General features: G+C 45.4%; 1 protein-coding gene across 1 annotated transcript; it reads right to left on the reverse strand.

The window, feature by feature from the left end:
- Positions 1 to 1973: 1973 nt before the first annotated feature.
- Positions 1974 to 14704, reverse strand: wdr75 (WD repeat domain 75). Its single transcript, XM_056579700.1, has 21 exons — positions 14531 to 14704; positions 14042 to 14171; positions 13595 to 13660; positions 13000 to 13090; positions 12222 to 12346; positions 11920 to 11990; positions 11636 to 11752; positions 11312 to 11400; positions 10939 to 11097; positions 10366 to 10425; positions 9485 to 9600; positions 8948 to 9117; positions 7343 to 7497; positions 6986 to 7166; positions 6482 to 6573; positions 6271 to 6366; positions 5793 to 5962; positions 4935 to 4994; positions 4143 to 4289; positions 3750 to 3841; positions 1974 to 3521 (listed from the first exon to the last, which is right to left on the reverse strand). Exons 1-21 carry the CDS (start codon positions 14614 to 14616, stop codon positions 3155 to 3157), a joined length of 2640 nt encoding a protein of 879 aa, XP_056435675.1. The 5' UTR covers positions 14617 to 14704; the 3' UTR covers positions 1974 to 3154.
- Between the last annotated feature and the right edge of the window lie 473 nt (positions 14705 to 15177).

Raw genomic sequence — 15177 nt, forward strand, 5'->3', positions numbered from 1 at the left:
CCCCCCCCCCCCCCCACCCCTTTCTCTATCTCTGTCTCTCTCTCTCTCTCTCTCTCTCTCTCTGGGGACCAGAGGGCGAGCCATAAGGACCATCTGCCGCAGGACTCAGACCAGCAAACCAAACAGGTGCTGCCCTCACAACGGCCTGCTTCTTACCAGCCTGACTCTGTCCGTCTTCCCCCTCGCTACTCCACTCTTCTCCTTCTCTGATCCCTGGCTGGCCCTCAGGTAGAGAGGGCAGAAGGAGAGGAGGAGAGGAGGAGAGGAGGAGAGGAGGAGAGGAGGAGAGGAGGAGAGGCCTAGCACCAACCAAGAGAAGCAGTATTGTCCGGAATTAACCTAAATGGATAATCTGTAAAACACACACAGGAAGAAGGGAGACTGAGAGAGGGAGAGAGAGAGAGAGAGAGAGAGAGAGAGAGAGAGAGAGAGAGAGAGAGAGAGAGAGAGAGAGAGAGAGAGAGAGAGAGATGAATGCAGAAGGGAAATAGTGGACGAGTGTTTGAGACAGATGAAAGGATAAGACAGAGGGAGAGAAGTAGGGAGCTTATCCTGCAGAGACAGAAGGGGCCTCTAGCCAGGGACTCCACACTGAACTCACTGAAGACACTCCGTCCTGTGGTAGCGGGACAACTCCAGCCCCAGGCTCAGAGGCCTGCCTGGGGCTGGCAACACACACAGACAGATGTAGCCCTCCCAATTCAGCAAGCATGAATGCGCACACACACACACACTCACACTCACACACACACACACACACACACACACACACACACACACACACACACACACACACACCACACCCACCCACCCACCCACCCACCCACACACCCACACACACACACACACACACACACACACACACACACACACACACACACACACACACATACTCTTACTGCGGAGGAAGCCAGACAAACCTCAGCATGCCACATGGTGTGTTTGTGTGTGATGGGGAGGGGGGGGTCAGAGGTCACAGAAGTCTTACAATGTACAAAAGCATGGCCTTAGGCCTACTGCCCTCGGGGTCACTGTCACACACACACACACACACACACACACACACACACACACACACACACACACACACACACACACACACACACACACACACACACACACACACACACACACCAATACATTAACACACACTCCCATGCAACACAATGTACACACAAGACACACCACACACACGTCAGCAGGATAAAAGATGTATAGCATACAATCTCTGTCTACATATATATACACATATACGTATATATATACACACGTATATATATACACACGTATATATATACACACATATATATGTACACACATATACACACATGCATATATGTGTAGATATATTTATATATATGTATATATATATATGTGTGTGTATACATATATATATATATATATATATATATATATATATATATATATATATATATATATATATATGTATACACACACACATATATATATACATATATATAAATATATCTACACATATATGCACAATATATATATAGATGTTACACATATATATATATATAATTTATATATATTTATGATAGTGTGTCCGTTGTGGGCTAACATCAGTGAGTGTCGAAAGACACAAAGAGAACTTCACATCTCTGATTAAGTCATGATAGATTGTCCCCATATGGCCTGGCCTTAAGTCCTGAGTGTATGTGCATGCGCGTGTGTGAATATGCATGTGCGACTCGCTCAGGCTGCAGAGTCATAAGTGTGGCATAAGTGTGTGTGCATCTGTGTGTCTTTGTGTGTGTGTCAGTGAGTGTGTGTGTGTGTGTGTGAGAGAGAGAGGCGAGTGTCAGGTCACCTAAGGTCAGAGGTAATAGACCAGAGCAGCTCCCAAGGGACCTGAGGCAGCTGCTGATCTCGACACACAAGCACGCACTTACGCGCACACACGCACACACACACACACACACACACACACACACACACACACACCAGCCCATTCTCTCCCTTAATGAGGGAGAAATAAGAGTTGACTACTTGGTTTTAGCATTTTTTCTTCTTCTGCATTAAGAGAATATCATTTATAATTTAGGTAAATTGTGTTACTATTGTATAATATATCTCCGATCTTACACAGGTAGTCTCATAACTTATTTGAAAGGTTTTGCAACCTGTCTTTCAATGACCATGGAGCATATTCCATGACATTAACTGCATGTAATAAAATATAATGATGCTCCAGTTCAGTCCCTCACCCTAAAGTGAAAACTTCTAACGCTGAATAACAAAGGTTTTAGGAGAACTAATAACATTACATGAATCGAATATTGCAACAACCTATCACTAATATTTCTGATCTACAATTAAAATGTGGTTAATGCAATCGTTAACAGGGTTAGGGTTTCTTCCTCGGCCAAAAAGTTAGTGTTAGTTATTGGGGAACCAAATTAAGTATTCCCTATTTAATTGGACTAATTAAAAGGGATAAATAAATCATGGTAAACGGTTCATGAATAATCTCAGAGAAGACTGAAGTATTGAGACAAATCAATGTTATAAGCGTAAAGTTCCTGTTTAGACATGCAGAATTAGCCCATCTTTTTGCCTGTTCGTATACACAAGACCACACAATGACGATGAACCGTTTACGCTGCGAGTGAACCAATTTCGCACAGCACAGGGGTAAGTGTAGTCATCCGACGCCACTGCAATGTACACTGCACAGTAGTAGTAACAGTACCAATACAGGACTTAAATAACTATACTAATTAATTGCTAGAGGTATACATTCTATGCAGTGGAGTCCCATTTTCTTTTACGCTACCAATCCAATAATGCTGATGGATAGAATAAGCAATGCCTGATAGCTACATTACAATAGTGCAACATTAAAGTTTTGTAACCAGCTTTGAACAAGTCTGGCTTGAAGATATTGACCTAGGTGGACCTATATCTTCATGCACACAAAATAACCGACATTTGTAAAATATGTTTTAGCTGAATATGTAAAGATTATTTACCAGCCCAAAAAACAAACACCATATTGACACTTGGTGAAAAAAAGGTTCATTTATTACAATTTAATGTCTGGTAAATGTTTGAGTGAGTCTGTTTGTGTATATATATAAATATGTATGCGCGTGTTTTCCTCTGTGCGTGTGTCTGGACTGTTTCTGCACGGTCATGGGTTGGTGGTTTCGACCATTGGTTCGGTGGTTTCGACCATTGGTTTGGGGGTTTTGGCCTTTGGTTTGGGGGTTTTGGCCATTGGTTTAGGGGTTTTGCCCCTCTGTTTCGGGGTTTTGACCATTTGTTGGGTGGTGTTGACCACTGGATTGCTGGTCACCAGCCCACGGATCCAGCTGTAGTCCAGGTTCTTCACCCCCCTCAGTTCCCTGTGCTCTGCCTTGGTGAGAACGGGGCCCAGCTTGGCCCCCGTGTCTGAGCTCTCATGCTCCGGCCTGGGGGGTACGGACGCACCCTCCTCCTCGGAGTCTTCTTCCTCCTTCTCGCTCTCCATTTCCACCTCGGTGGGCTGTTCCTCGTCTCTGAGGAGACACATGGAAGAGACGCTTGAGGACATTACATGATTTCCCGGTGCAAGATGGGGAACGCCAAAGTTCCAAGAATCGCCCCAAAGGCGGCTATCATCTGCCTCGTCATTACACGGCACACTAACGACTTTTTACTCTGCCGATTAAAACTTTATTAACGGTAACAAAAGTTGCAGGAACGGTGCATAATCAAACATGACAGTGGATGGTGAGCTTTATTACCTGCTGTCGGAGACCGAGACCAGCAGGGAGCTGACAAACATGGAGCAGAGGATGGAGGTGGATGGGAGGACGTGGGACGGGGTGTGGAGGAGCTGGAGGCAGGAGCAATAAAAACGGTTATAATTCATGGTCGTTATAGAGAAATATTGATGACTTTGTGTTCAACAGTTTCTTGAAAAAAAAAAAAAAAATCATTCACTATTTTGCTTTTAGATTTCACAACTTTTTACACAGACAATGAAGTGACATTTAATGAAAGTATTATTTTCTGGGGTTATAATGCAAATAAAAAAAATATTACTTCCACACAGATAGTTGAGTTGGCATTTACAATATTATATAAAACTAAACAGAAAGAAGAATTGTGTACACATCGTCGCCATGGTCACCCACCTCCTTGATGGCCACAGAGCCCTGTGGAAGCAGGTTTCTGACTCCTGATTGGCTGCTCAGTATGTCCCTCTCTTCCTCTTGCCGCTTGCGGTGCTTCCCCAGCAAAAGGTAGAACGGCGTCATGGCAACGCTGTCATCAATCGTTGGCTTAAAGGGGTAAAAAAAAGAAAATAAACATGATTAACGGACATATTCACTCCTATAATGTTGGGCCAAATAGGAATGGGGGGAGGGTTAATGTAAACTTTAAATGCATTTATTGAAACCCCAAATATACAAATGCTTATCCGATTTTGGTCATGTTTTAGGGTTAACAACGTGGTGGTGGAACACAGCATTAACGATAAATTATGCAACACGCATTAGCTAACTTAGTTGTGATTGGCCGGTGAGCCCAGTCCAGCACAAGCACGCAGCACTCATGCGCAGCCCGGATGACAGGGAGATAAACAGATAGGGCCGGTAGAGAGAGAACAGGGCCAGAAGGAACTTCATGGATTTCAGAATTTCTTCTTTTCCAGTGGCCCACCAAAGTGGGGTCCCAGTTCACCCCTGCAAGACTCACAATGTTTAAAAAGCGTGTGTATGGCTGATAAAGAGTTCAACCATCCATATTCCACCGCCCATTCTACTGTCTACCTTTTATTAAACATTAAGTCAATATTGATAGAACTAAGGTCATGATAGCGGACAGTGTGAGAGCAAACCGGGAGATGAATAAACTGATAAACAACAAACATGATGTATGCAAAAATTCTTGTTTTTGTTCAAGGATAATTTGAGGACAGCTACCTGTTTGCTCAAAGCCATCAGTCGCTCCTCTTCGGGCTTGGTCAGGAATGTCAACAGCTCCTGGAGACGGAGAACACAACAGTTACACATTGAGCTAAACATAAGTAAGTGGGTTATAAGTAGTTGGCTTAAAAATGTGCTCTGGTAACTGGTATCTGTCTGAGCAAAAGGCAATCAGACTCAATTCTAAAACGACAAAAATTATATTTTTCCGTCACACTGATCAATAGGTTAAAATTAGGCTTGGTTCAACTACCGTTCCACTTCTTATATGCGTTGATAGATAAAGTTATCAAAACCGATACAAATTTTAAAACTAAAGTATCTTGCGAAGGATAGCCCAGTGGCTAGGCTGCTTTTCTCCTCGCCCAAAAGTCACCGGGTTCAGACCCCAGTGTCCACAGCCGCAGCTCCCTGAGCAGGATGGCCCTTTCCTACCGGCTCCTTAACGTCATAAATCTGAAATAATGGCCAATCCTTCTAGACAGAAAATCAAGCACCCTTCCCTCGCTCCTCCTAGCCATGGCCAGCGCCGCCTAGTGGCCAACTCCGGTATTAATCTCTGTATGCGATCGAGCGTTGAATAAATCTTGCTAGACTAATACCGTCTGATTATGCACTCTACTTCTCGGTGATGGGGGAATCCTAACATACTTCCTCTAGTAACACGCAGCCTTTAGTTTTGTGTCCTACTGACGCGCTGCCTCCCGATCCCAGCCCCAAACTCAAAAAAGGACATCTTCTGCTGCCTTTTGCGGTCTAGGGAGGACGGCCGGGTTGGGGGGTGGGGTGTATTCAGTTCTTGTAACCCAGCCATGGTGAGGGGTTGACCCGGTGCGGGCGCGGCGGCGGGCCTACCATGTTGTGGGTGAGGAAGTAGAGCTGGGAGCGGTTCAGCCACTGGTTGCTCTCCTCACAGCCGTCCAGAGGCTCGTCCCGGGGGGCGAACACGGCCCGCGTCACCCGGCCCGTGCACAGGGCCTGCTGGGAGAAGTGGGGGCGCGGCTCGCTGGGCCGGAACACAAACACTACGCACAAACACACGGTTTGGTTATTATCAACTGTATTTTCAATAATGTAACCGATTGTCTATAATTTCACTTCAAATTGTTGGAATTTCACGTTTATATTTTGCATTTAAATTGCTTCTTTTCATATTCATTGATGTACATTGATAACTTTGCATCAAAGCAGAAAGGAAACTTTACTTTGTCCCATGCCACTCACATATCCCCTCTGGGATTAAATAAAGTCATACAGTCAATAAAGTGTCTAATCTTGCTCAAAGGTGGAGTAGAGTGACTAGCAGTATGATGGTCGCGTGTGCGTCTCTCACGGTCAGTGGTCTTTTCCGCGCCGCAGAAGGCGGCGACGTTTTCCGACAGGGGGTCAGCCAGGAGCAGGCTGACGTCCAGGGCAGTGCTCCACTCCACTGCAGGAGACGGAGATCAGGGAGAAGGAAGAACGGTAAAAAAAAAAGTCTTGAGGAGCATCAATGGAAATATGGATATTTTCGATGGTTCTTCACACAAGCTTGTGGTTCTTACAGGAGCAGGTGAGCAGGTTCCAGCAGCACAGGTTCTTGTCGGTGGCGCCCAGTAGGTACTTGGAGCAGCTAAGACGCCCGAAACACAAGTCCCTAGAGGTGGAGGGAGAAGAACCCCGGTGTGAGTCGTCTGGCGTTACTCCGGTCGACCACAACTCAAACACAACGACCCGGATGTCCATCCTGAAGGCCTGATGTACTTCAACCAAGTGTCGTGTTTTTCAAAGACAAAATGGCAGCACAGAAACTGAATAGAAGGGCTTCCATAGAAGCCGTCTGTGAGGGGTTTTAGGCTGAAATAACCGAACTTTTCCCCCAAAACACAGCTGCCTGCCATTGGTCAACAATATCATGTGACCTACTGAGTCTCGTCTCACTGCGACTCTTGCCATCACTCGCGTGTTATGAGGCCACAGCCCCTGCAATCATTCCCTTGTAGACAGCATTAGGCCGAACGGACCAAGTTTGTGAGTGAGTTAGTGAATGAGTGAGCGCGTGTTCTTACTGGATGGCTCCTGGTGGTTGCGAAAGCGTGGTCAGCAGGTCCCAGGAGGCGGGGCTCCACACCGTCACCACCTCCTTGAAGCTGACGGCCAATAGGGAGCCGTCGGCCGAGAAGCAGCAGCACTTGGGCTCCAGGCCGTGATAGTCTCCCACAAAGTCACAGGACCAAGACGCCTCCTCATCTGAGACAGAGATAGCAAAAAATGTTATGACTTTCCATGGTTGCCTCAAAAAACACACAAAGATGGGGTTGTACTTTCCAGATTCTGACTTCCTGACTTAATACCCACGTCTGTCTAGGACCCCGACCCAAATGTAAAGAACCGGCGACGGCTGCGGCCGGGACCAGATTGCTTACCGTCGGAGGGGTCCGGCTGGGTCAGCTGCCAGGCCTTGAAGTGTCCGTCCAGGCTGACCGAGACCAGCGTGGTGCTGTTCTGGCTGGAGGGGCTGAAGCAGATCTCGCTGATCGGGCCGTCGTGGGGGGCCGAGATGGTGGTGTTCAGCACAAAACTGGACATGGGGCGAGAGAAGAGCCGGTAAGAACTGGAGCAGAACTTGATAGAACAGCTAAGGACCAGAGCAGAAACCTGCAGAGAGCAGATAAAGGTTTGAACTAGAGCAGTTAACTGGCGAGAACCGGGGCTGGTTGGACGAGGGTTTGGAGGTCTCATCTTCTGCATTGCGTAGCGTGTAGGGCAGGGGTACTCAAGTAGAAATGATGAGGGGCCACACATTTTATTTTCAGTGACTCAAGGGGCCGGTCGGTATACGTGTGACTGAGGCCGATATATGCTCTGTTTTAGACGTAACGCGTAAGCACGTAAGATACATAACCCCCCCTTGCGCGGTAAAATATACCCCCTTACGTGCTTAAGTGCGTCGGCCAAAATTCCTGACTATGCGACTAAAACACTACGGCCCTACGCAGCTCGCAAAGACTGTGATTGGCCAGCTAACCACATCCTGGCTTCACCTAACAAAAACCTTAAGAACACTAGTATGTTAGGGTATGTTTTTAGCATATGTTTTAGGCTACTAGCTTTTGTTATAGGCCTACCTCTCGTTGGGGCGAGAGGTAGGCCTATAACAAGAACCTCTCGTTCTTGTCTCACATTTCCGGTTTTACAGCATAATAGCGCCATTTTTAAAAGGCCGTGACAGAAGCAAATGAAGAATTTTGAAGAAGGAGAAGAAGAAAACACAAGAACGAATTATGATAATTATAAATATAAACAAGCCAGCGATTTCCACTTCCACGCCTACAGATTCGTTCGTTGCTCCCCCTACTGTTCTGGCGGAGAATCCCCTTGCAACACGCGCAATCCTTAAGGAACCTTAAAGGAACCGTAAATCAAAACTTGTCTAAAACAAGTCCCTTGTGTAAATTACGTGCTTACGTCTCTGCGTCTAAAACGACCCTAAATCGGCCTTGACTGCTGCTGAGATGGACTGTCTGCCTCGAGTTTGGCAGGGCTGGAGCGGTCTGTGGGCTGGAGTGCTATCTGTTTATCGTTGCAACCCCCAGCCTCGTATTGAGATCGCGGCTCGCGGTTTCAAAATAAGAGCGCCCAGCACGATTTTATTTTATTTTTTTAATAATTAAAACAACTTTTCAAAACAGCTCGAGGGCCATTAATAGACACCCCGCGGGCCACAAAAGGCCCGCGGGCCGCTACTTGAGTATGACTGGTGTAGGGTATTGGATCCGCAACACACAGTATTTGTGTGTATGTACAGAATGTTTAAAAAACAACATTCATACTATAGTGCTGTTTTCTCAATAATATGCACAGGATTTAGAGTGCATGGTAGAATAGTGTTCTGTTGTGTAGATTCTGGGTAAAGTATCGTTAGTGTACGCTGTTGTTTTCTACTGTACCCTAACTGTGGTGAACCGCATCATATATTAGCACTAGAAGCAAGAGGCACGGTGGTGTGCGGTGTCCCGGCGTGATGCTACCTCTGTGTGTGCTCGTCAAAGGCCCACAGCTTCAGGCTGATCTCCACCTCCTTGGCGCTCCTCTGCTCCACCGTGGCCAGCCAGCTGCCCCGGGAGTCCAGCGCTGCCTTCACCACCTCAAACTGGTCCAGGTTCGACTGGTTGATGTACTCCTGCTGCACGATGTCCAGCTACACACACACACACACACAGACAAACACACACACACAGTCAAACCCTGTCCATTGTTGATTGCCTTCCATTTCATGGAAACGATCGTGGTTAGGTGAATCAACAACGTAAATATTTGGTTGGTTGCCGTTCTATAGACAAGAGTTCGTCCACAATGTTCACAGAGCAAATAAATAAATATTTTTTATTTAATTTTTGCCTGCGTAGAGGTTTTCAACTACTAGACAATAGCTGGACCCTTCTCCAATGTGTGAGGGTGCTGCCCTCTAGGGGCCACGCTGGGGTTCAACATGCAGCGGCCACTCGGTACGCGGAGGCGTCCGTAGCGGAGCGGGGGTGGGCGGGGCGGCCGCTGGGGGTGCTTACGTTGTACAGCTGCTGGTCGCGCTGCAGGGAGTAGAACTGCAGGTGGCCTGGCTTCCCGTTCAGTACCAGGGCCTTGGTGCGGGGGTCCACCATCAGCGCCGTCTTCACACCGTCACCTGGGGGCGATCCAACAACGATGGGAGGGGGGGTGAGGTTAACCAACATGTCCACAAGGATTTAGACATTGAGCAGATTTATCCAAATTGACTTGGAAATATTTTGCATAAATGTAAATAATGAGTAGGTAGGTGGGATGTTATGGACATCTTGCTCATTAAAATTACAATTAGGGCATTTAGCAGACGCTCTTATCCAAAGCGACTTACACACAGTTAACACACACATTGACACACTGACGGTAGAGTCAACCATGCAAGGCGACAGCCAGCTCGTCAGGAGCAGTTAGGGTTAACTGTCTTGCTCAGGGACACATCAACACTCAGCTAGGAGGAGCTGGGGATCGAACTAGCAACCTTTCGGTTACAAGACAACTGCTCTACTTCCTGAAGACAACTGCTCTACCTAAGCCGACCCTTCGGCTCATGCATGCCTACGTACACCCTTAGAAGTGGAATGGACTTGCCTGCCCCCATTGGTCAAAATACAAAATTATATTGCTCACAACCATCAATTTAAACTTTTGTCAACCGGGTTAAGATCGTTTGACCCAAACACGATCGGTTGAACTAAATATGAAGCAAAATAAATTGAACGGCTCTGTTCACCAAGATTTGACCTCGCCTGCCATCATAATTTAGAAATGTATTTAAGGTCGGTTTAGTGAGCGTAGGTCCCAAAAGACACACGGCAACAGTCTTTTGGGTCCCGAGAATAAACTGTTTGCCTGCATGCCTCCTACAGACAGCCCTGGACGCACTCACCGTGGACCAAGCCCTGGATGACAGCAGACACCTTGGTGCAGTTCTTGATGACCGTGATCTCTGTGGGGGGAGAGAGGGAGTAGAGGAGGTCAGTCATTTAGTTGTAGGGTGCTGAACTGTTCAGCCAGGAAAATATCAGATTACATGTTATATCTTTGCTACTTTCAGTGTCACTACAAGTAGTACTTAGACGACCCTGGTCTTTCACTATGACCTGTTATATTAAACACTGATTTTTGTTTAAATCTATCGCTCAAATTATCCAAGTGATTGTCCAAGTTATTTTTAAATCATTTTCATTTCTGGTTCTTTCGTCAATTCCCTAGAATCACAGATTCAATCCATTATTGAAATGTAAACAACTTAATGTACATCTTTTTTAACTATAAATATCACCATTCATATTTGTATTTATAGCTATGTTTATATCACTATATATAACCTCAACTTTAACAGTTGTTGCTTGCAGTACAGAAAATCCTTTACACCAAAGGATAATCGTTCAAAAAACAGAGCTCACGAGTTGTACTAGCATCTGACGAGGTGCGTTTGATGCGAGCTCCGGTGACTCACTGTTGTCGGTGTGGGAGGTGCAAAAGAGCGACCCGTCGGGGGACACAACGATCTCTTTGATGGAGGACCCGAGGCGGGGCAGAAAGTCCTTTTGACCCTCCTGGCCGTAGCGCCACTGGACCAGCACTGACTCCAGACCCCCACTCAGCAGGTTAGTACCTGATGCCAATGCACACAAAGACAATCCCACCACCACCGGTTTAAATCAGACAGCAACAACCAAGTGAAAACGTTTTAGACAGAGGGAAGCAATACAACCCCAGACAGGAAATAATCGAACATATTTGTTCCTTGTGTTTTGCAGGTGATGAAATAACTACATAGCAAAACCTTTAGATTTTAGTAAGGGTAGTGTGTGCATGTGCGTTCCTACCTTCTGGGGTGAAGCAGAGAGCGTTGACCCCACTGTGGTGCCAGTGAACCGTAGAGAAGGTGTACTCCTTCTCCTGGTTGAAGTTTCTCCTGCACAGACAAACGCACATCTTAATTTACAAAGCCGGGATGCAATCTAATTTATTATGAACCTTGTTGGAAAGCTAAGTTGCCCGAATGACGCAACTCATTTAAACACACCACAACAACATCAGAGTTTACTCATTATAAAAATGCATAACATATCCAGTAAATCTCCGGCAGATAATATATGCTTATGCATGTGTGCGCACGTGTGTGTCAGGGTTTCTGTCATGGTCCTCACCAGAAGCGGATCTTTCCGTCGCCGTGTCCGGTAGCGATGCAGTCATCTTTGGGGTGGCAGGCCACGCAGGTGAAGGCGTTTCTGGCTGCCAATTCACCAGAGGTGCCCAGCGCAAACCTGTTGGGATTCGAATCGTGGAAGGACACGATGAGAACCATCACGTTGAACGGCGCGAGTGTGTGTCACTATTAATTTAGGTATACACATACAGGATATTTTTTAACTCAATGTTTATGCATTCTTAAATCAGCATGTCAACTGTTAAATGTGCGTAGTTTACTCACCGGTAGAAAGTCTTCTTGTTCAAGAAGTAGACATGCAGCACATTATCTTTAACAGATGCCACGTATTCCCCCTGCGAGCACAGTGCACACGACGTTAAGTAATCAACACAGAGGTAGATAATACCATAACATAGGTGCATATAACATTGGTGCCCCCTACTGCACCCCTCACAATTGTTACGTTTTCCTTAGAGCAATGTTACGGGAAAATACTGAACTTGCACATCAACATAGTGCACCACCCAAACAGTGTGTGAGTGAGTAAGTAGAGTATGTGAGGGAGTGAGTGCATGCATGCGTACCCCTTGGCCGAAGGCGATGCACTTGGGATCGGTGCTGACGCTTTGGAACACAATGGTGTGCCCCTTGACCATCACATGCTGCTCCACACTGGGGGGCAGGTTCAGAGAAACCAGCCCAAACTTCTCTGCAGGGGGAGACGCAGCATGTTAGCATGTGGTTAACACCACTCTCGTCTGTAGTCCATCAACTCATACTGTAACAAATGGTCCTTTCAAAGAATGGGGTGATGAATCCCATTATTGGAACACTAAAATACATCTCGTCTCTTAGTGGTTAGGGTTCCTGACTCTGATGAATGGCTCTGGGTTCAAACCTGCCATGTCTGCAGCCTAAGCTGTATGCATCCTTGATCAAGATACCCAAACCGCTAACTGCTCATTGATAACACGCAACTCAAATGCTAGGCAAGTCGTTCCGTTTTTGCTAAAAGGACTAAGTTGCATCATTGCGAGAGTTCTACTCAAGAGAAAATTTGTGTGACTGGATGAAGTTTAAAGTAGTTTCTTTCTACAGTGTCCAGTCCACACACATTGATTTTAAACCTTTAGACACATTGTTATAGTTTACTACTATTGGCCTAGTTAGTGTTTTTCAATAAACCCTTACAATTAACCAACTCCAGCAAAATGATTGGTTAAATATGAAGTGTAAGAAAGTTTAACCAAATTTGACCCTGCTGCCATCAGAATTGTGAAACTGCAGTCAGATGGATTTCTAATGTAGATCATAAAATGCAATGTAACCAAAGAATCCTGCAGACATTCCGGTGAAACTTACCCTTCTTGTTCCTCTTTACTGGCATCACAAGGAAAACGTCTCCTTTTGCAGAAACATGCATTGACAAGATGCGTCTCCTGACATTGTAGGTCTGGGAAATAATTACAAGAAACAAGACTTTATCATCCACGGGTTCCATTTCAACTGAAATGGCCTCACGCCATGAAAGTTATTCTACGGGATTACCAAAGTTGCAACCAATGAAAACAGGGCAAGACTAGGTTACATGAAGGATACACCATGTTCGTTATTGCTAAAGAAAATTACATCCAGTAGTCTATGATTACTAATGCGATGAGCAATACCGTGATTACAAGTGAGCATTTACAAATAAATAAAGATACATAAAAAAAACACTGCTTTTATTCGATACCAGTGTTTCTATACTCCCTAGTAAAATAGTCAGGCAAAGAAGATCAGAGTAAATTTTTTAAATGGGGGAATAACTTCTTGAATAACCAAAGGGAATTCCAAGACAAAATCACAAATCGTCGTAATTACAAAAAGTAGAAAGTACAGTAATGCTTTATAAGTTACTGCAATGACCAGGGACTGAGTACAAAGTAGAGGGAGTTTTGAGGCGCAGTAAGGTTACCCTAATAAGGATGCCATCTGTGAAGTCCCACAGCCTGATGGTTCCATCCTCTGAACACGAGAACACCTGCGAAAAACATGTCGTAGGGATGATGAGTTGATTTATATTCTCTAAAGCGCATACGAGTTCAGTTGAAACCGTTGGATTCAAATAAACTAAGTCCAAAGTTAGTAGTGACTGTCCTGTTCGTGATTAAAGTCTCAATGTGTAAGAGGGGGCATATGAAAGGGAAACTCAGTTTCCCTTTCAAGATTTTAACAATCGATGCAGCACACACTGCACTGACACATCTTCAAGTGAACAGATATAATTAAGTTGAAAACACACATCTATTCAGTCTTAATTCCAAGTCCAAGGCAGACCAGTATTTTCTCTTGTATTTTCCATCTGTTTCCTATGGTGTTTGTCTGTGGATCAGAATACCTGAAAAGCGTTGCTCAACCTTACCTGGAGGTGGTTTGAGGGGTTGAGGACGAGCCCTGTGACCAGCTCTTTGTGTCCCTGAAGGTGATGGATGCATTCCTCCGTGGATGTGCTGAACACCTTTATGCACTCACCCGACACGCAGATCAGGAACCTGGGGGGAAACATCTAAATTCAGTGTGTGTGTGTGTGTGTGGCTTCCTGAGCAAGACACCCGTTATTGGGTTCGATCGTCATGTCCGCAGCCTCACCATCAATTCAGTTATTTGCGATCAATAAAGTAGTCTGGCAAATGACTAAATATGAATAATAATATTAAGCCAAATTAAACGATTAGGTTGACATATATAACGTTACAAACGTCCTAATGCCGGGGGAAGGGCTACTTTCCTCTCCCACCAAATGGGGCCCCTTTGGTAAACACTATTGTGCAAGCCTCAAACAACCGCGTACATCACACAAACTATAATCACCGTGATCGTACTGTTAACTCGATATAGGAAAAACACGTACCTTGAGTCTTGAGTGATCACAGGTGCTCTAAAGTTTATTTTGCTTCCACCTCTGTGGACCACGCGTGTATCAGCGTGCGCCACCATGTTTCACCTCTGACCCATCAGTCCCGTCTGCTGTGCGTTGGTCGACTGTGAGAACGATAGACTCACAGCGCCCCCTACGGCACCGGCGGAGTGGGCCACAGGACCCTCGCCATGGAACCTCATTCGGAGGGGACGGAATAAAGAAATTACAATAAAAAAAGAAGAAACTAAATATTCAGAGGTTTCAAAATCATGAATAGAAATTCAAAGAAAACAAACGTATAACTTGTTATAATATAATCACAATTACCAAATAAAAATAACCTCCTTCTCGGTTCTTCTTCTATTTATCAGCCCTGTGGTCTTCAGAAAACAAAACAAATCCTACGCTCCAGCTACAACACAAAGTTGAGTCTTCATCATTATCATATCAATCTCCACCAAATCAGTTCGAGGTCCTCCGTCCTCTTCACTCCGTGTCACAGATCCTCTGAAAGAACCCTGGAGTTGGCTCGGGGGCGTCACCTTGTGGGCAGATAATGAATCTCCCTATGGGGGTTAATAAACATTATAAAAAAGTTGAAACCAGACTTTTAAAGTATATAAGCCCACATATAAATT

The sequence above is a fragment of the Gadus chalcogrammus genome, chromosome 20, assembly GCF_026213295.1.
Source record: "Gadus chalcogrammus isolate NIFS_2021 chromosome 20, NIFS_Gcha_1.0, whole genome shotgun sequence".
Taxonomy (NCBI): Eukaryota; Metazoa; Chordata; class Actinopteri; order Gadiformes; family Gadidae; genus Gadus; species Gadus chalcogrammus.

What these genes read in the sequence shown, in the direction of transcription:
- wdr75 (XM_056579700.1), bottom strand. Translation starts at nt 14,616, where the DNA reads ATGGTGGCGCACGCTGATACACGCGTGGTCCACAGAGGTGGAAGCAAA. An exon ending in GACGGAAAGATCCGCTTCTG is followed by an intron (nt 11,401 to 11,635) that starts GTGAGGACCATG and finishes TTGTCTGTGCAG; the next exon opens with GAGAAACTTCAACCAGGAGA. An exon ending in CCAGCCGGACCCCTCCGACG is followed by an intron (nt 7,167 to 7,342) that starts GTAAGCAATCTG and finishes TCTCTGTCTCAG; the next exon opens with ATGAGGAGGCGTCTTGGTCC.